This window comes from Accipiter gentilis, chromosome 1 (genome assembly GCF_929443795.1).
Source record: "Accipiter gentilis chromosome 1, bAccGen1.1, whole genome shotgun sequence".
NCBI lineage: Eukaryota > Metazoa > Chordata > Aves > Accipitriformes > Accipitridae > Astur > Astur gentilis.
The window spans coordinates 2,061,183-2,082,098 of record NC_064880.1 but is presented as its reverse complement, the minus strand read 5'-3'; the positions used below and the strand labels follow the sequence as shown (position 1 = coordinate 2,082,098).

The 20,916-nt window shown below is 40.1% G+C and overlaps 1 protein-coding gene across 4 annotated transcripts in view; it reads right to left on the bottom strand.

Annotated features, from left to right (window-relative positions):
- The window catches only part of PANK4 (pantothenate kinase 4 (inactive)), a 27,031-nt gene extending 6,119 nt beyond the window's left edge, over positions 1–20,912 (bottom strand). For 3 of the 4 annotated variants that reach the window (XM_049804665.1, XM_049804690.1, XM_049804682.1), the window contains exons 1-14: positions 20,652–20,912; positions 17,211–17,293; positions 16,133–16,341; positions 13,797–13,980; positions 13,168–13,260; positions 11,565–11,718; positions 10,375–10,556; positions 8,761–8,842; positions 7,505–7,605; positions 5,426–5,581; positions 4,336–4,448; positions 3,743–3,830; positions 1,651–1,802; positions 108–163 (exon numbers count right to left, since the gene is read on the bottom strand). In XM_049804665.1, coding sequence (XP_049660622.1) covers positions 108–163; positions 1,651–1,802; positions 3,743–3,830; positions 4,336–4,448; positions 5,426–5,581; positions 7,505–7,605; positions 8,761–8,842; positions 10,375–10,556; positions 11,565–11,718; positions 13,168–13,260; positions 13,797–13,980; positions 16,133–16,341; positions 17,211–17,293; positions 20,652–20,811 — 1,813 coding nt within the window. In that variant the 5' untranslated portion in view covers positions 20,812–20,912. Of the gene's footprint in view, positions 1–107; positions 164–1,650; positions 1,803–3,742; positions 3,831–4,335; positions 4,449–5,425; positions 5,582–7,504; positions 7,606–8,760; positions 8,843–10,374; positions 10,557–11,564; positions 11,719–13,167; positions 13,261–13,796; positions 13,981–16,132; positions 16,342–17,210; positions 17,294–18,589; positions 18,645–19,629; positions 19,960–20,651 lie in introns of those variants that run through there. The other variant, XM_049804675.1, reaches the window with a different exon arrangement.
- Between the last annotated feature and the right edge of the window lie 4 nt (positions 20,913–20,916).

Below are 20,916 nucleotides of genomic sequence, written 5' to 3'. Positions count from 1 at the left end.
TTGTCAGTTAGGCAGCAGAACTGCCACAATAAACACGTTCACACCCTCCTCCGCTCTCATATTAACACAACATCCGGTTCCAACCACCACCACAGATCTCCCTATACCTTGTAGTTTTGACTTGGCTTCTTCAAATCCAAATTGTGGCTCAGATTCCAGAACACTGTATCAGAAAAGAAATAAAGGGTACACAATTTAAGTAACTTCGTCTCACATGAATATAATTCAAACATTTCTTTAGCAGGTAGTCAGCAATTTTACTGCATTGGTTATAACAGGGAGTGTGGACAGGCTGAATGATTGAGAAACAGATACTCTGTGCTTATGTTGAAAATAAAAGGCTCGGATGTACATTAAATTAGAGTTTTTACACTAAAAGAAAAAAACTTCAGCAATATACAAGTGTTTGCAGGCACTAGACTACAGGCAAAAAAGACATCTTTTGGTCTGCAGACCAGCATAAAATGTAGTCATGATCTAAAATATCTGCATGGTAAAACAGTGCTTTACAAAGTTTGATTTGAAGGTTGGTCTACAAAAGTTTTTTAAAGTTGTACCTGTGGGGGAAAAAAAGGAAATAAAATAACCAGATACAGGTTTTAAAAGCTACTGCTACTGGCTATATGTATAGTAAAGTAGCCCCAAACACATAGGTGGTGATGAGGATTTATGTAATGAGATGGTTAGATTCTAAGCTGTCAGTTAAAATATTATACCATGTGGGCAATGCTTGTCAGTCAAGTCTCCTAAAGTTCCCTAAATCTAGTACTAAGTGATATTTAACTCAGTCTGTAACTCTTAGTTCCTTCCTTAAAGAGAATGAGAGCTACAGTAACACGAGCGGCAAGTAGACTAACTGCTCTAACTGGTGCCAGTTCAAGTTTCTGGTTGTGGGCAACATCAGAAGTAACACAAGTCTAAGAATGCCCATGTAGCCTTGAATCACCTTGGTTTTAATGGACTTTTCTTGATTTAATCAGAGGGAAAACTCCTCAAAGATGCAGAAAGGGAAAGGAAGTGCTGAAAGTCAGCTGAAAAACCATATCCCTCTCCCATGTTCTTGGATCTGTATTATCAGCCCCACAAAAAGAAAGTTCTAGAATTGAAAAATCAAAAATACTTCAAGACTGTTGGCATTAATATCCTTAAGTGAATTCATGGCTGCTGACGGGACAGAAGGAAAAAAGCTCTCCAAATGGTAATAGAAATGTACGTTGATCAAAAATAATTAGTATTTAGTCCTCAAAGAGACTACCCGATCTAACTTACAGCCTGCTGAATATATGCTGTGGTTATCAGGACAACGGGAGGTTGCAGAAAAATAGATATTTTCTATTCTAGAACATAGTACAACGCATTCCCAAAAGCAGTGCTAATAACAAAGCTACAAGCAAAGCAGCCAGACTGGAATATTAAATGCTCTATCACTTAATTCAAACATTCACAGTGACATGTCTGCCAGATTTAAAGGGTGGAAATATAAACTTTCCCGCACCACAACAATGCTTGTAAATAAACAACCAACATTTGATTATAAAGTGAAATAAAAACTACAATTAGATTGGTGCACTTTATTTTTTTTTTAAAAAAAAAAGAACAATCGGATATTCTGTATCTTAAAAGGGTGCTTTTAAAATATTTAACACCTACTCTGAGACTGCTTTTGCTCCCCAGTCAAAGACATTCCCCGCAAGAAGTCCTTTCACCAGAGCAAACTGCCTCTCCTCCCAGCCTAATGAATCCAAAGATTCGATTACGCTTTGAAAACATTTTAAGGCTATGCCATTTTCTTTCTGCTTTACCTGTAAGAAAGACATGAAACATTGGATTTATAGACAAAAATTTCTTACCCATCATTGGCTGTCTCAGTCCCAAGACCACGTTCAAGCATTCTCCTCTACGTTCATGGCCTCTAATGGACCAACAAGTTACTGTTATCAGCATGCTTAGTATCAACAAAAAAACACTTTCCTGGGATTCTAATAAAAAGCTTCATTAGTGCTAGGATATGATCTGTAGCCCAAGAATTACTTTTCTTAATAAGTTAGACGTGCAATAGACCTTGAGCAGATTGGGGAATGGCAGAGTGGACACACAAAAAAACTTTGAGTGGTAACATGATCCATCAAACCCAGGTAATTACCATAAGGCTTACCACGAGCAGTTTCACAAAAACTGGAGAAGATTTTTTTTTTTTTTTTTTTTTGTATCAAGAGTTTCATCATCCCAGATGCTTAGAAGCTCTTGAATTTTTTTCTCTGCTTCTCTCTCCAGTGAGATCAGTGTTACATAGCTAGTTATCTTAAAAAATTTAGAAGTGATACTGGATACCATCTTTACATCAAGACCTTTTCTTGGCAGTATTTTGTCTCAATTACCAAGACGCAAACATAAGTAAAAGCCACCTCGCGTAATTTTTACCTCTTTCTTAGAGTGAATGTAACATCTGACAATACAACTAGGGAAAACCTTCTACGTATTTTGTAGAAATACATCAACAGTCAGAAAAAAATCTCTAACCAGACACTGGCACTGTTGTTATTGATATGTCCACACAGACATGTGGTGAGGATCAGACCTACAGAAAGTTCCTTTTGAGAAATACTGACTTCACATGTCCTCTCTCCCAACCATATTATGTTACAGAATAAAATACAAAGCTGCCAAATGGCAACAGATACTTTTAAGAACTAGAGGTTATGCATTTGTATACACTTCAACCCCACTCTGCCGAGTATCTCAAAAATTACAGAAGTAATCAAGAATCTTTTCACAGCATAGCAGTAAATTAATCCAGAGACAAAATGTAGGAAAGCAGCACAGTTTGGTTTAAGGAGAGACTGCCTCAGCAACTAAGAGAATGTGTGAAGGTTTTCTTTTTTTTCAGGCCTTTTTTGGACATGATGAGATGGGGGAGGATGACTATCTGTTCATGAATACCACCCCCCTTCCTTTTCTTTCCTGCTGGGGTGGGTGAAGGAAAAAAAAAACCACCACACTTGAAGGTAGTTAAAGGAACACAGAAATGGAGTTCCTAGCATTGCTGACTTCTGCATGCAGCTGTTGAGATTAACTGCTCTACAAGATAACAATGCCAAGTGTCTTTTACAGCTGTCTGCAATTTCCATATTTATTGCAAAGTACTTATATAGCTACAGATAGCTTTAAATTTGAAAATGGTTTCCACACTGTGAAGAGAATTATGAGAATGAGGAGAAAAAAAGAAAAACTCCTGCAGCCTGCCAGACTGCAGTAGTAGTAGCAGCCTCAGTGTGAAGGGAAATAAATAAACTGACTGTCCTCAGAACTGAAATTCTCAGGTCACTTGTGAGGTACTCCATAATCAGAAGCGCAGGCTTCTCCACGCAGCTTCCTCAGTTCTAAACTGAAGGAAAAGCTTCCTCACTGAAGGACCAAGTTACAAGGGTATCTGATGGCAGATACCATGCACTCATCAGGAACAGGACTGACACCATCAATTCGCTTCTCAGAAGTATCAGACAACTGAAGCTGGTAATATTTTTCGTTAGCGTCATCCTCACCACGAGCACTTTAGAGCTCAAAGGCTTTATATCCCATTACCCATTGCTGCTTCTCCTCAGTGACAACCACCAACTGGTTAAAACTGCTGCAAGACAGCCAGTTACTAATCTCCCTATAAGCCATTACTTAAAGTTTCAGAGTATGGAAAAAGTGGCTTGAACTTACATGTTGTCCACCCTGTAAAGCAAGAACAGCTTACCTTTGAATAGGGATCCGGAAAATTGAACTCGTTTAAACAGTGTTCCCTTGTATCCAGAAGACTTCTAACTGTTAAGGTGCCATATGCACTTTAAAAAGGGAGAAGGTGGGGGGGGGGGGGGGGATAAAAAAAAAATAATCAACTACTTCAAACAGAAAAATGTTATTTTCTTCTCTGTTTCCTCCATAAGTCATAGCATGTCACCCAGGTACTTAAGTTAAAAGTCTTTACATGCCACATGTGCTAAACGCTGTCTCTAAGTGGTAAATCTACTATACAGTTTATTTAAATACAGAGAGGGAACATGTTCAGAGCAAAGCTAGATGCTTGAATCAACATGCTACCATTTTTAATAACCATGTAACATTATCAGTAATAATAATACAATTTTTCTGTTAAATTCCAATATATGAGATCCAAAAGTTCCGTGCAAAGGACCTGTCGTTTGGCACATCAGCCTGCTATGGCCTTCAGCCTACTTAGCTTTCAGTTTGCTCTGCTTCATAACCTAATTAGCTTTTAGTTAGTTTTTACTTAGCTTGTCATTTGCTCTGCTCAGCAAGCAATGAAAAAGGGAAAATAAAGACACTTACAAAGGCTGCTGCCTGAGTGTCTGGAGCTTATTCCAGTATTTCTGTCGGAACTTTTCAGCTCTCTCCAGTGCATCAACAGAGTCTGGCTGACTGGCTGCAGCACGCTTTGCCACCTGGTAGAGAAATGAGGCAAGACTGAAGTTACCAAACAAATTCTTCCTCGATGTAACTGATCTGAAGTTCATTCTGAAAAATAACCCCTCCATCTGCTATAGTGTTCAGTGCCTGCATACTTTCTAGTCCCTTCCACACAGTATCTTCCAGCTTTCCTTTACTCCAACCACCAAAGAATAATTGTAAATAGCCCCTTTCTTCCCAAAAGATTTAAAGTTTATTTTCAAGACTGTACTTTCAGAAATTAAACGCAAGCTCTAACTACTTATAGGAGAGGGAAAAAATTAACAAACACACACAAAAGGAGAAATAAGCAGAAATTTAACAGTCCACATCAACCCCTTGTGTTCTTTTTTTCTTTACTATAGTAAGGTCAAGTCAACCTGTTGCCCCTGTGTTTTTCCCAGCCCTTTTCCTCCTGACACACACTCATGAAGTTTCTGATTTGGATTGGCTTACTAAGTATACATAGCTCTTAAGCACTAGCATGCACTGACTGAATCAGTTTCACAGTGCAGAAAAAAATAACTCATGTCTGATTAAATCATGCTCTTCGAATGCAAAAGTGGCTGTAAGTCAGTAGGACTGCTCCCAAGAGTAAGAACAATGCAAGTATCTTTGGCCTTTGCCTTTTTGGCCTCTGATTGTGTAACCATTCTGTTTGCCAGCTCTGTATAAAGAAATGGTAAGGGCCATTTAAGCGGGAAGATGCTTTGAAAACACCTTTAAAAAAAAAAAAAAAAAAAAAAGCACCACAGGAGAAAGATACTTCTGCCTTTGAAGGTATCAAGCCTGCCCTTAGAAGACTGCGACAAAGTCAGATGCCTCTGTTAACAGTGGGAAAGAGGAACTGTACTTACACACAATAGGTTTGACACAGCAGGTATATTTTGCAGGGTAAACACGTTGGTCCACGAAAGATTTATTTGCTAAATATTTGCATCATTCATACATATGACTGTTTTGTGACATTTACCCCATCCAGTGCCTCCTCAAAGCAGGTGAGCCAGTATTTTCTGGCCATGGCATCATCCGTGAGGTCAACAGTGTCTGGAATATAGGCTGATGGGTCTTTCAGCAGTGGTAGGTTAACAAGCGGTCTCTCCAACCTATCCATTTCAAGCATGTCAAACTAGGTGAAAAATGAAAGAGATTTATTAGAACTTACTCAGAAGTTAATTCTTAACAAACCAGTACAAGAGCTACAGAAGTCCATCCACAGTTAAGACTGACAAATTTGCAGACAACTGTATTAGAGTAAATGTCATCATAAATAATCCACTCCCCTGCACGGATTATTTATCCATGTCCACCCTACAGAAAGAAAGTATCAAGCTTCATGTCGAAAACTTACTACAGGTCCCCTATTTTATTATTTTCCTTCCCTTCCTCCCTGGTACTGTCAAATCTGCTGGACTATCAGGTTCAAAGACAGGAGCAGGAAGAGCTAAGCACAGGCTTATTTGTGAAGTGCTACGCTGCTTTACAACTTCCTTTTACAATCCTGATCAAGTCTCCAAAACTTTTCCTTATGCCCTGTGAAAACAATGCTTGGGATCAAATTTCTAAGGATAGAGATTAATTGAAATATGTATAGTTACACAGCTCGGTACATAAAGTGCGCCTTATTTCTTGCATCTAAAAAAAGCGCACATTTATCTTTATTATATACAACCAGCTAATCGCATTGCATTTGCGAACACTGCACTGCCTAGAAACATTCAGGCTAAGTAATGATTAAATCCCACAATGTAACAAGATTTTGTGTACGTAAACCAGAGTGGTTGCTAGAGAGAATAGTTGTCTTCAGTATTAATTTCGCTGCTGAAAAGTGGACATTTCTGAACTCTGGTTGTTGCAAAGAGATTTCACTTTATGTGAACAAAGTGAGTGCCAAACAATAGAAGAATTCAAAACGGAGAAGCTGTGGACAGTACATTACAGCTGATTTGAGACTCCTGTACCACTGCCAGCATGAAAAAAAAAAATAATCTTTTCACAGATTAAAGGGTTGACAAACGACAGGAGATCATTACATCTGCATAAATACTTTTAAAAATCTGTCATATATTTTATAATTAAGAAGGATCATGTTGTTATTTTTTTGGTCATACATATAATCCACAATTTCATTACAATAATTTCCATTATGGCAGAGCTTAAAATTAGGTACATTTTTTACATATAGGCACAACCCACAAAATCCATCATCTGCAGCTCACAGTGGACTTATATTAAGGCTTGGTGTGGGGAAACCATTCAGTAAGAGTTCTGCACCTCATCTTCAGGCCTAAAAAAGCTGAGCAACCAACAGAAAACAACTAACCAAAGCCATCACTTGCTCCTCCCCCCCGCACCCTACAGCAAGTGTAGGAAACTAATTCCTGAAAACTGGGAGGAGATAAATCAAAGATGGAGTAAATTAAAAAAAAACACTTGACATGAAAAACACTGACATGCGGATTGGTAAAAGACAGTATAACACAATGAGCTCCACTATTCTAGCTTCTTCTCAAAAGCACTTCAGTAGATGCAGTATTAGAATATTTTAAGAACCTTAATGTATTTTCTGATTGCTTACTGTATGCCAGTTTCACTGTGAAATCGGAATTACTGTATTGTCAGTGTATTTAAGAGATGACTGGGCTCATGCTCTTCTGTCCAATTATATATTTCTCTCCTCATAGGAAGTAAATACACGCTGCTTAAAGACAGTGGAACATCAGATTCAAAATTCTGAAGCACAGTGTTTCAGCTGTAGCAAAATCCAGCTACTTCAGAGAAAGGGTAAGAGATGAACATTCCCCCTCCACCCCACCCGGCTTTGGTGAAGGAGAATAAGACAAAGTAGCAGCCACAATTTGTTTTTATGAGACATCACATCAAACCAAGACACAAGACAGCATCACACATGACACAAGACACCATATTAGTCACTTCTTTCGGTAACCAGGAGTCCCAGGGGCAAGAAGGAACTAGCTTGAGAATAATCATCTATTTTCAAATCACCATGTCTGACAGAAGGCACTTAGTTCTAGAAAAGACAACCACATACTGTACCACTCCTCGTTCTCTGCATAGGGTAAACATCAGGTGATGTGCTCATAAGACCAGAACTCCCAGCATAATTCTCTCCCCAGCTATACTGATTTGGATCTAGAAAAGAGAAAGACAGAGACACACATAATCTGAAAATAAAACTGAAAGTACTCCCATGAGCGAGTCCAGAGTTAGCATCCCTTCAGAGAAGCTGTTTCACTACAAAAGCCATCTTCCCTTGTCTATATAAGTAAACGTAATTTTTCCCTCTAACCCCCAAAATGAATGTTTCAACCACTCAGTAAATTACCTAGCTCTAAAGAGCTTCAACCTGAATGAAACATAAGACAATTAAAGTTCTAAAAATCATTCTCTTTTTTTTTTTAAACACCCTTTCCTTGTCATTAAGGGCTATAACCAGCATGCCTTCAAAGCACTGTCATTGATCATACAAATAATTTCTTATTTCTAAATCTATATCCATTATTAACAAAATATAATTACAAAACTCTCAAAGCACAATGTAAGTTTCATATAAACACTAAAGTTACTTCTAGAAATTTTTTGAGAAGTTTAATCAAGTTCAGATATACAGTACATGCTGCAGAAGCAACACCTTTAATTCCTCAGTAGTTAGTTCATTGCCCGTATCTATAAAATGGGTATGAAAAGAATTCCACATCCATTTTTCTGAGGTATATTTGATATTTACTAAAACTAAGTAACATTAACAACCTCACTATCTGTTCCACTATAACTAATATACTGACTGGCTTGCTAGTACATCAACAACAAAAAACCAAAAATGGCAGAATTCAACCAAAGCATCCTATACCCAAAGAATGCTGGACAGAACTGTCTCATCCTTCATAAATGTCCGAGAGGCTTTTCACTCTCAAACAAACAGAGTTTTGAGACGCTGGTCTTCTTCAGTGCATTCACTGAATTCAGAAGCTGGTCTCTCAAATAGGGGGGAAGTTCTTAGAAACCACATTTCCCCAGTTTGATTTAGAGTTACAACTGCTCTTTGCAGAAATGCAGAAAAGAGAAGAGCCAAATCCTGCTGGCTTCTCAAAGGTGAGCAGGAAAAACAGTGAGACATTAAGATGTCCCTGCCAGGATATATGAAACCAAAGCCCAGCATCTGTGTTTATGAGTGCCAAATGTATTTATTTAGGCAAGAACTTACATGCAGCCTCTTAAGAGAAACTTGGACATTACACTGACATTTCAGAACACAGCATATACAGAACATAGCAGTGCTGTACTTACTGTCTTGTTCAGCTCCTTTTAAAAATGCCCCAATGGCTCCCAGGTAGCCTTCATGTCTCAGGAACAATGCCTGAACCTCTCCCTGCCACAATATGAAACATTGCAATTGGATGGTCCCTGATGGCTAACATGTACTTCTTTGTCACTAGTTTTACACTTAAATTTAACAGAAACAACTAGAAGATGGTAATATTCATTTGTGCTACATTCTAACACATTCAGTAACTTTAATGGTGCTTCTGAAACACAGCTTCAGGAGGAACTGCTTACATACATCATTCCACAATTATTAAACAGCTGGGAAAAAAACACATGCAGCAGTGGTGTGTATTCTAAGCCTGCACAACCACAGAAGCAGAGGGAAGCCAGTGCCTTCACTAGAAAAGACCACTGCATTGTTCCATGAATATTCAACTCCTCTTGCTTGAACAGGCTGGAAATATAAGGTCATCTGATTTTTAGGTCACCGACCGAAGTGTGTGCCACTGTGCATCCAACACATTCGAGACATTGCTCATTACCTTTATTTCACTACACTGCTATTCAACATCCAGTAAGATACAGATACTCCGTGTGTTATCCATAGGCAAGCTTTTCCCCCTTCGAATTAGTTAGTTTAATTGTTAATTTAATACACAAATGCTAGGGAGAACGAGAACACCCTCCATCCTAGCAGCAGAGCCCCTTAGCTCTCCTTGGCAAGGCTGGGTGAGACGCTGTCTTCTCTAAAGGAGGATCAGATATGTCTGCAGCGGCAAGTATGAGAAGAGTTAACACTGAGTAAACTATAGTAAAACATCGGCTACAATTCATGGTGAGATTTTGATTTGAATCACTGATAAAGCTATTCTTACAAGAATCTAAAGCTGCAGTTTCACAATAGTTTTCTTGGAACCCAACAAAGTTTTACAGAAAGGGACCGCAATGGTGAAACAAAGCGGGGGGAAAAGCAGCATACGGGAGTCTCTTGCCTGAAGCACTGAGATGAGGAAAAAAAAATTGTGTCTATTCTATAAAATTGCAAAACTGCAGGAACTAATCTACCTGTAACAAACATTAAGTGAGCTTTTGGACTTGACTGTTTTTCTAGAGAAAAATCTTCAGTATTTTCCACAGCTTCAACACCTGCAAAGAACTACAGCTTGGTTGGGTTTTGGGTTTGTTGTTTTTTTTTTTTAAACAACAAACAAACAACAAAAAACCCCACTGATACTAACTGCTAACTATCTCAGCAGAACAATCCCACATTGCATAGCCTAAGGGGTGAAAAGAAATAGATGCAAGTCAGCAAGAGGAATTGAATAACAATGGCAGCTATCTAAGAAAATAGTGAAAACTCATTGCTTGGCAGCTACAAGACAGACTGTCAATCAAAAAAAAATAATAAAGAGAGAGAGGGAGGGAGAGAGAAAGAGAGGCCAGACAGAACTCCCAGGCATTTCACATTTATTTTACCCCTCCCACTAGAGATCTTTATAGCCCTGCCTTACCTACCTAAACAGCAGCCCTCTAAGCTTACTTCATGTGCTAATTCATTTATTAAAGTCTCAAAACAACCTAGAAAGATAACTAAACACGTGACTCTGCTATTAAGAAAATCTCTGTTTTCATTACCTTGGAGAAGAAGTTGATACTGTAGGTTATTGTGCGCATAGTAACAGGGTGACCCCGAATAAAGAATCCTCCAAAATATATTTTATCTAAGTTATGGAGTTTGGCATGGAGGCAGGCGAGTTGACCAATGTCATTGCTGATCATATGTAGTAAACTTTTTGCCATATCTTCTTTGGAAAATTCTTAAAGGAAAGAAAGAGTAAACCAAATTAAACACAGCTGAAAAATGCTCAAATGGACTGTACTTTTCTAACAGATAGGTTACAGCTGGGGAAAAAAAGAAACAAAACCAAAAACAAAACACAGTTTGACCAATCTCTTTATGCATGTAGAAGAAAGGTGTTCCCCCGCGGCCAAAAATCTTTTATAAAAAAAGTACTTCAGACAACAAGGAGTGTGTATTTGACTGAAGATATCATGAAAAAAATACACTAAGCCTCTGTGAAATGTTGCTTGAAAGAAACCTGCTTGAAAGGCAGCAGGAAATGGCAACAACTCCATTTCTTCTTTCTAGGAATCACAGATGATGGTTCATCCATCCATCCTGACCTGAGATGCACTGCAAGGGTTTTATTATAATACTGCAAATAAAACTGCAAGTTACAGTAAATCACTGCCATAGGTCCTTTTCTGGAGAGGTCCTTTCAAGAAAGCCACATATATTTCCCACAGGAACGAATTATCATTGGGCTAACTAGACAGCTATTTTTGTCATTTGCCTAGACTGATGCAATCCCAAATTGAAAATGTGAATGCCTGCTTATAAGGCAGCACTATATAATATTTTTAATCAATATAATATTGTGCAGGCAAAACATATGTAGGCAAGATCATGGAAAGGACTGGTGGTTATTTTCCAGCTCTACCTCTTAGATCATTATAAACATCAGATTCCCAAGGGGCCAGAGGAGATAGTTGCATTTCTTCTCCTCATTAGTTTCAAACAACAATTCCAAATAACTGAAGCAACTTAGGCAGTGCTCCAAGTCCCCTCTCAGCCTAGCATGCATAACATAGGGAAATGGATAAGGCAAGATATGCTTCTTTCTGGTGATGAAGCTGGCAACTATTTTTCCATCCATTTAATTGTTCATGGGAAGCTATCACGAGCAGCAAATCCATGCTGACAGGCAATATAAAGTATTAACTGTATAGCAAATCTTGGGTAGATCTTTTATATATACCAATACCTTTATCTGCTGTAGTAGATTTCCCAAAGCTGCTAGCTATCAGATTTCCACTTAGCCCCAGGGTCTGGTAGGCGCCTCCATACACATCTTTCACCAGCATGTCTACATTTGTGTGCTGTCCCTTTGAAGCAAGTTGCAGCAATTCATCAAATTTCTGAGGATGAGAAGCAGAATTACTCTAGCTTTCCTGGACAGCCAGAGAACCTTGCCTATAAACCCAGAGTTCTGCAGCATCTTTACTGAGCAAAACCAGGGGTTTTGGCTTGTCTTAGAATCAACCCTGCCAACAACAGATACATTATTTCCAATTATAAGGACTTATCCAGACACTGATCTTAAGTGGAGCTCCTTTAACGATGAAAAGCACAACTGTCCTCTACAGTTATCTGCAAATAATTTGTTGAATTACCCCTGAAAACTAGAGATGGATCAGCACATATAAAATAGTCAGAAGCCTCATGCATCTCTTATCTTGGATTGAAGTCAGAAACACAGTAACTAAGAGCAAACAGAATTATGTCTTCTTGAAGCATAAGAAAAAAATATTTAAAACGCCAAAAACTAAGTCTGCCTTTACTGTTGCAGAAATGCATTAACATCCCTGAAATTAAGCTTGCATTGACCCTAATTTCTTCTACAAAACCAGAGAAAATTAAGAGCAGATATTGTCATATTCTAAGATTTCTTGTTTTAAAAGCAACAAACAAAATATTGTGAGTATGGGTCTTCCCTTTGACATTTTCTTATTTGGTGCATATGTAACTCTAGCTTTTTCTACACAGCTGACATTTAGGGACACCTATTTAAGCCACATGGGTCTTTGAGACAGGAAAAAAACCAGCATGATTTAAGAGCTGAGTTAGGCAGAGCAGTACTAAATCAGGCCTTATTCTGGCAGATCACCAGCCTAGGATTTAAGTGACGAACCCCTGAAACCATGATGTGTAACAGAGAGAGTTAGAATTCCTTCTCTCTACTCCCCGACGTTTTGCAGTAATTGGGCGCGCTCTGCTTTGCTTCTGCAGATAACATTGCAGGAACTAGGCAGGCATTTCATGTTGAAAAAGAGTATAGAAAACTAACAGGCCACTTTGAGGCGGCTATTCTCTGCATTCTAGACACTACTTGTCCTTGCTGGCAAACTCCTTGAGCCCCAAGTAGGATTACTGTTTTTCCACTGATGAGCACCTTATCATTTTTGTCCCTATATTCTACTATTATCTTTTTGCATTTAAAGCTTCCTTTTATGCATCAGAAGTGTCGAAAATATGAACATAAGCCAGGGACTTAGCCTTATCATCTAATAGTCTAGGACCACAAGCACCTAATGGAGAGTATTAAAATTGTCCCAAGCATTGCAGAACTGCCTGTTCTGTTTCTGCACAAGGGCAACAATTCTTTGAAGAAAAGGTAAAACCCCCCAAGAAGCAGACATAATCTTTTTCGTCTTCTAGTACACTAATGTTGGACTTCTGGTTTTTCATACAAACATTACTTAAAATAATTATTTCTTCCCATTCAAAGGGTTTGGCATTCCAACATTTCCAGCTTCCTCTTAGCATGTCATTTAATCCTACGCCCCTTAAAACTGACACTTTGATACCTTTGTTTTTGTGAGCAGTGCTCCAAGACCCCAGAAGGTTCCACCTCCAATTGAGCTCCCTCCAATCCATTCAAATTTGTCTTCTGTTTCTACCTGTCAGTAAAACAGGACAGATTTGTCTAGAAAGTCCTATTATAACTATAAGCACACAGTTAGATACGAGAGCGTGTGGGGTTTTCTGAACAGTGAAATTAGTGTAGGTGAAACTATTTAATTGTGTAAATATCAGGTGAGAAGCCCTCCAGAAGTGCATGTTCCAAATACTTATAGCACAAGCAGTTTCTGAAATCTTTGTATTTAATTCTTGGCCAAAATTTGGTCCCCTCAACAGTGTACCAAAACAAACAAACAAACAAATATTAAAAATCACTCTGAACTGACAGCCTTTGTCCTTGTCTGTTAATGTAACAACTTTTCTAAACACCAAAATAAATGTGATTAAAAAGAAACTATGGCAGTGAATGGAAAAGCATTCATAACTCCGTAAGAAATGGAAATAAAAAAAAAATAATTCTTTTCTTTTTGAACTTTGTAGTACCCAGGAAGAAACAACTACAAATCTAAAACAGTAAGGTGTTTCAGATCGCCTTTATCAAATTCAACAATAAAACATTTTAGCAACCACTCACCTTCACTATAGAAACCCCAGAGCCAATATTCACCAGTAAATAAGGGAAAATATTTGGGTGGTTTGTCTGAAATCGGAACTCTGTATCTGAATCTTTCTGGTATGCAAACACTTCATGGGGTATGTTCCTTAGCACGAAGTTGCATCCTTTAATTAGGCAGGTCATTACATCTTCTTTATCTACTCTGAGGGGAAGGAGGAGGAAAAAAACCCCTTACATAAACTGCACAGTCCTATTGATAAGCACATATGCTTTTGGAACAATAGTTTTTAAAGACTTTACAAACAGGAGATAGTAGCCCACACCACATGGCAAAAGTCCAGATCTCTTAAAACACGAAACCTACATCTGCAGATGTTCACCTTCTATGCCAGAACACACAGTCCGAAGTTAGACTGTAGTTACACAGTAACTTTAATCTTACATTAATCATGCTGTCATTAAAAATAATCCTGCTCCTCTGTTTGCTTGTTTACACTGCCTTTTTGGTGCCCTGGTGCTAGCACAAGTATATGTGCATCTGTGCAATAAGGTAGGTCAAGAAACTTATCTGGAAATTAACCTAACAAAACAGTTTTCTAACATTTTCTATTGCTCTTCCCCTTCCTTCTCAATAAAGGAAAAAAGCCCCCCCACAACATTTCAGCACTTGTTTATGACAGATTAAAGTGACCGCGAGAACCCTACTGCTGGGATTACGAAACATGGGAAAAAAAGACTTCTCACAAGAATAATAGGATTCACAACAGTATATATCCCAAGTATGGAGTCTGGGAACACGATACATAATGTAGATAAGATGAACCATGTAGCTAAGTCAGCTAACACTTACTGACTTCTGTAAACTTCTGTGTCTTATGCATTGTTACTAATTTATGACAAATTTCTTAAATGAAATATACTAAATTTCTTACATGAAATATCATAAGCCTTGTTGAAAACACATAAACAAAGCACAAATATAAATCTCAATTAATACAGAATGCTTTTAAGTTTGGCAGGATGGAGAAGGTGCTGCTTTTTGGGCCTGTGGACCAATTATGTCATGACCAAAAAACCTCAAAGAAACAAAACCCAGGTGCACCACATGAGGAAAAGGGAGGGAACTGCCTCAATTGTCTCAATTAACTGATCTTTAGTAACAGCCAATAAGGTACTGATGTAGGCTGGCTTGAAAAAAAAGTTAACAGAATCCTACCTATCAGAAGAAAGTTAATTTGCAAAAGTAGTATAAAAGAGGATGAACACAGTACCTCAGAAACTGAAGAATGTATTACATAGAGTTACAGCATGAGAGGCGCCTTGAAGGTCTCCCCAGTAACATCAGGTAATGTTTTATACTGCTGTAAATTAATGATATTTTTATCTATACTTACAGCGGCTTCTTAACATAGGGCGTTTGACAGCATGGTAAATTTTTGAGGCTGTAAATTCATGAGACTGCCCTTTAGTCTCCTGCAATCCTATGCTTCTGTATGAAGTTTAGGTAGGAGCTATACAGTTAGCTACTATATCATATTAATTACCCACTTCTGAGTATGCACAGAAAAACGTTAGGAGCTTTTGGAACTCTAACTTGAGAACCCAGGCAACTACAGGGATTAGATACATCCAGGAAAGAAAAGTGTTTGCCAGCAATATTTTGGCTTGTAATGATAAAGTCATCTTGTGGTTTTCATCCTTAAAGTAGAAAGACTGATGCACTTAAACACACCCCATCACAGTAACTGATCAAAGATTCCCAATTAAAATTCTTGGTAGTAATGAATTTACTAACTACTTACTACTTTATTTCAAATATTACTTCATTTTATTCGTTTTGTGTATTTTGTTGTAGCTTTTTTGTATTTGGGTGTCTATTCCAGTAGAGTTCAACAGTACGTCCAAAGCATGCTACTGATAGCTAGGGTCCCATCACTGAAATAATGCTAGTTGAGAGGTGAAAAGTAAAAACCATTATCATAATTGTGATAGAGACTAATTTAACTTGAAAATGGAGTAGGTGCAAGTTGGATCCTTTACAGAAAAAAGCTGCGATAATACCCTGCTTTCTTCTTGTTACTGTCTCTTTCCTGGACCCTGTGTTCCTGTCTGTTGGCTCTATTCCTACACCTCTACTGTGTCAGTTACTGATACAGTTATCTTCTGGCAGCTTATGTTCACTAACAAGTCAGGTCAGCCTGGTCTGACCAAGATGCATGCACGCATTCTACCGCTGCACTTTTGTGCTGCAGATGGCTTTTGAGGGCAGATGGGCAAAGTGGAAAGGTAGCCTACTAAAATGTCATCAAAGAAGAAGAATACTGCTAAAACCAAGTTTAAACAGTTCCACTTACTTCAACCCCAATTTCTTCTCAATAAGATCTTTGAATTTATAGGCACCACCACCTGTAGCTTTGATGACTTTTGTCTCTGTATTGACAAGATGGTCTTTGATGAAATCTAGGCAGGTTTCAATGTAAGTGTTCTCAAATTTAATGAAGTGAAGTCGAGCTGTAATCTCCTCCTGAACCGATATTTCATACAAAGGTTCATTTTCTATGTCCTTTAAAAGAGAAAAGAATTTCTTACAGATCATTCAAAATCCTTCCTCGAGAAACAAGCTTATATGCTAAACTATTGAACATCAATACCTGTGCTTCCTTTGCCTTGAAACTGTGTTAATGATATTAAAAACACCCCAAGCAACATAATGTTCCAAGCTACTTTCAAAGAAGAATACAGTTCTAACAGATCTTAGTTCTCTGTAAGCTGAGAATATAATCAATTCTCCCATGCATTAGACATGAATGAAATAAATATCTCTGTATGAGAAAAGTTATGTTTACATGGGAGTATGGGTTCTTTACAGAAAGTACTGAATTTATCTGTCCAGAAAATAACTATTTCAAACACTAACTGGTCATACAAGCACTTCCAAGAAGGCAAGGAATATAACCGAGTTTGCCTGTGCCAGGGCTGCCTAACTCTGAAGCCCTGCAATCAGTCTTTCAGTAAAGGGAATGTGTATGATGTATCATCACGTGAGTTTAGATCTAGAGCTATATTAAGCTTGCAAAGCAAAAATAATTGCCAAACCCATGCTAACGGCTAATTTCCCGTGGAACATAGCAAAGAGTTATTAACAGGAGCCACGTACTCATCTGAGCTGCAGTACAAATGCTTAGGGATGGCTGTAAGCGTCAATACATACCAGAATGTGTGTTGAAAATAAACATTTCAATTGTGACAACTTCAGAACAACAGACTTACAGAAGGTCATACTTAAACTATAAGGAAGTTCCAGTTAAAGTTTTTTATAGAAGGAGTTACTAGATGGGTTTCAGATGAAGTCTGCTCTAAGGTGAGAAGCCAGTCCAGTACTTCACTCTTAGGAGCCAATTGCATGCAACTGATTAATGATATAATTCTCACCTTTCCAGAATGATCAAAGGATCTCACTCTTGCCACTTTGTGCTGCACAGTTGAATAATAAGCCAACTTAGTTAATGAACCACCTGTTAATAAAAAGATGACAAGTTATGATTAATGCCTTACCTTAGAGCAAAGAAATAACATGTTTATGTATGCTTGACCTAAAAGTTCTTGGGTTGTAATATCTCCTCAGCTAAAGCCAGATATAATTAAGCTAAATGCATAATGCAGTGAGCCAAAGAACCCTTGTCTGGAAACTGATTTGGCATGGTTAACTCCAAATGTGCTACTTGGGAGAAAAGCTCCACAAGCTGACCTTATGCCCAACTGATGTGGGGATGACTGAAGATGAGCAGAAATAAGTGGAAGTTCTCAACGGGTTAGGCTAGTGCATGTATCGCTGTTATTTATCTTGTATGAAAATTTTTTTATAGAAACCCCCAAATCTGCTGCTTTTAAGAGGATTTTATAAATAGGTTTGCCACAACTGAGCAATGCATTGCCATATGCACAATCAAAAAGTGTTTCATCAGGAACACTTACGTAAATATTCTTAACCTGCTTCCAAGGACAAGCTACACATTCATAGCTGGTTAGAAGATGACTCTATTCAGTACAAAAACCTATTTTGCAAGATGATTCTTGGCTTTGGGGTAAGGAACACTTGAATGATGTTCCTCGAGCATACCAGTTAGTGATACTAGACAACATGCAAGTCTGAGCAGACCAGCCTCGTCGCCCTCTTTAGGCCTTGAGTCCACTTACATCAAGACAATAAAACTTCCAACTCTCGTCTTGAAATGGAACTTAACCGCTTGCCCTACCTGTGCTGTCTTGGCCTTTGACCTGCAAAAGTGAATTTATGAAGTCAGACTGAATAGCTGCACTAACTGGTTTTCCTTAGGCCAAACCAGTACCTGCTGGTGCTTCCGATACCTCTGGTATCTTAATCAAGCAGATATTTGAGCCTGAAAGTAGGAGGCTGTCAAAGCCTGCTTATTTTTGTTAAGCTTCTAACTTTTTTCCCCTTCAGAAGGAAAAATGCCTCTTCAACCACTCCTGAGTATCAGGATCTGATTAAGGTATCTGTTTGCTTCATCAACCTCTTAAGTGGCTTTGGCTGCTGGAGAAAAACCCTTAGTTTTAACTTGACATAAAAGTTATGGCTGGTTATAGTCTGGGCTGCAGACTATAACCACCCTTATCTGGACAGAAAGTCAGTTCTAACTTTTCATCCATTCTTTCAGAACAGGAGCACAAGGCAGTCAGCTCGTCCATATCTCTGTGCTACAGGCCTAATGTGTAGTTGAATTTAAGTCTGCATGCATTACTTGCCTCTTGCCAAAGATTTGGCACATCACCCCCTTCAGCAACCTTACCATGCATCTCGTAGAACACACTGCATACAAGACGGGATGTAATCATGACCAACTACTGGGTTAAAATTAAAGTCCCAACAGTAAATAAAAAACCTGGCAATGTTGGATCATAACATAATGGCTAAATTCAGTGGCCCTACGTTCTGCTGCCTTATAAAACAAGCGTAATCAAGAAATGCAGCATAGGCAAGTGAAAAATAATGAGCTAATGCTTATAGCTTTGCTTTCATAACAGTATTCTCACCTCTTCCATAGTGCTCAAATAAACAGGAAAATTTTTGCAACCTGTAGGAGAAAAATAGGTGGCTTTCTCCAGCAAAATTTAGGTGAGGTCAACTTTGAGTGGTCACTGACAGACACTTACAGTAACAAAAGCAGTAAAGCTTTCCTGACCTCAGGTCTTATTTCAGTGTACTAGCCAATGCTTTAAATTTTCTGGTAAACAAAATCCAAACTCTGTTCTGCTAGCTTATTACTTAAAGGTGAGGTTTTTCTTGGCTTTTTTTTTTAATTAAAAAAACCCCTAAACTCAGTAGCAACGTGCTATGAGGAAAAGCTTCCTTCCAGACCTCTAAGTAGAAGAATCATGAAGCTTGTGTTGGAATATACAGCGCTGATAATGATAAATGTGCTTCAGCAATTAATTTACCACCAGATAAATGCTATGTAAAGCTTTATACATTCTCCCCTTCCTCTCCCAGTTTTTAAAGACTTAAATCCATTCAGAACACCAGCTGAGACGTGTAACTAGGCTTTATAACTAATCCCACAACTCTAATTCCACTCTGACCCACAGAAAGGACCAATTCCAGCTGTTATTTTAACAGGCATGAAACAAGTAGATTCTGAAGGAGTTAAGCAGATTTGTGATATGACAAGATCGTGTATTATGGTGCGTATATTCTTCCCAATACACCGTGAGTCTACACCACCCAGAGCGGTGTTAGCCAGAGGACTAATGGAGGCTTGCACCACTACCACATCGTACTGTGGCTGAAGAACACTTTCTTCTGGCTTTCCTACTAAATAGTTCCACTAACCTAGTAACTGCGGAACAGAAGCGAAGTGTGTGCACTGGCATCTTTGGGTTTGCAGCTCTCCATAGAAGGAATGCTAATCCCTGCATAGGTGAAACTACTGTTAACAGGCTTAGCTCAGCTGTGTCCCAGCATGGCCCCCCTCCACCAGCACAGCTCCCTGCTGCAGTGCTCAGGTCTCGCTTTGAGGTGCATGACTCCATCTGTTCCTTGGTGCAGGCTGTTGTACACCTAGGAGCATTATGTTCTCGGGCTTTACGCACAGGACGTGGGGTGTTTCTGGGGGTGACTGAGGAAGCAAGTGCAGCCAGCTACTGTTACAGCCCCCCCCACCCCCACCCCCCACCCCCATCCACGCCAAACCCACTCATTTCTGCAACCACCCTGCTTTGCCAGGGCGGGTGGAAAAGCAGCTCTCCCCAGCCCCCCTTCTTCTTCCAGGAGCACACACAGCTCCCTGCTCGCCTGGCCAGCTACCGGGGGTCGGTCGGGGTGGGACGGGGGAGGGGATCCGCAGCGCTGGTCCCCAGTCGGGCCTAGGTCAACCGGCGCTGATCCCGGTGCATCGGCCTCTCACCCGAGGCCCCGATCCCCTTCGGGCAGGACGGCCCGCTGGGGTTGCGTCTCTTCTTCCCCCCCCCACCCCCACATTCGCCGCCAAGGACAGCCCCAGGCTGTCTCTAACCCGGTTCCCTCCGCGGCCCGTTAGCAGCCGCGGGCGGCAGGCTGGGGCTTGTAGTGCCGTTCCCCGCCTCCGCCTCGCCACCGCCGGGCGGCGGGACTACCGATCCCGTCGTGCCTCGCGCCGCCTCCCCCGTCGCGGTGCCTGCCGGTAGTTGTAGTGCGGCCTGAGGGGTCCCTCGCCGGCCCGGCTGCCTCGGGGGACTACATTTCCCAGCGTGCACCGCGCGTCCCTTCAGCGGGCTAGAGCCGCCGCCCGTTCCTCGACCATCGCCTCTCCCCCACCCCCCCTTATCCCCAGCTCCCCGCCGGTCCCCTCCTCCCCGCGGTTCCCTCCCGGTTACCGATGTCTATGGCGAAGCGCTTGGCGTTCTCCAGGTTGCGAAATATTTCGTCGGGCGGGAGGGTGATGCTCTTGTCCAAACTGCCGTGACCGCCGCTCCCTCGCCCGCCCCGCTCCGCCATTTTGAACGCGACCCACTCCTCGCCCGGCCTCATCGGCATGCAAATGTATGCGCATACATCTGCATGCCTAACAAGGCCGGCGCATAGATTATGCGAATGAGGCGGCAGCCGGCCGCCGCCCCGCCCGCTGGCGCGCGCGGGGCC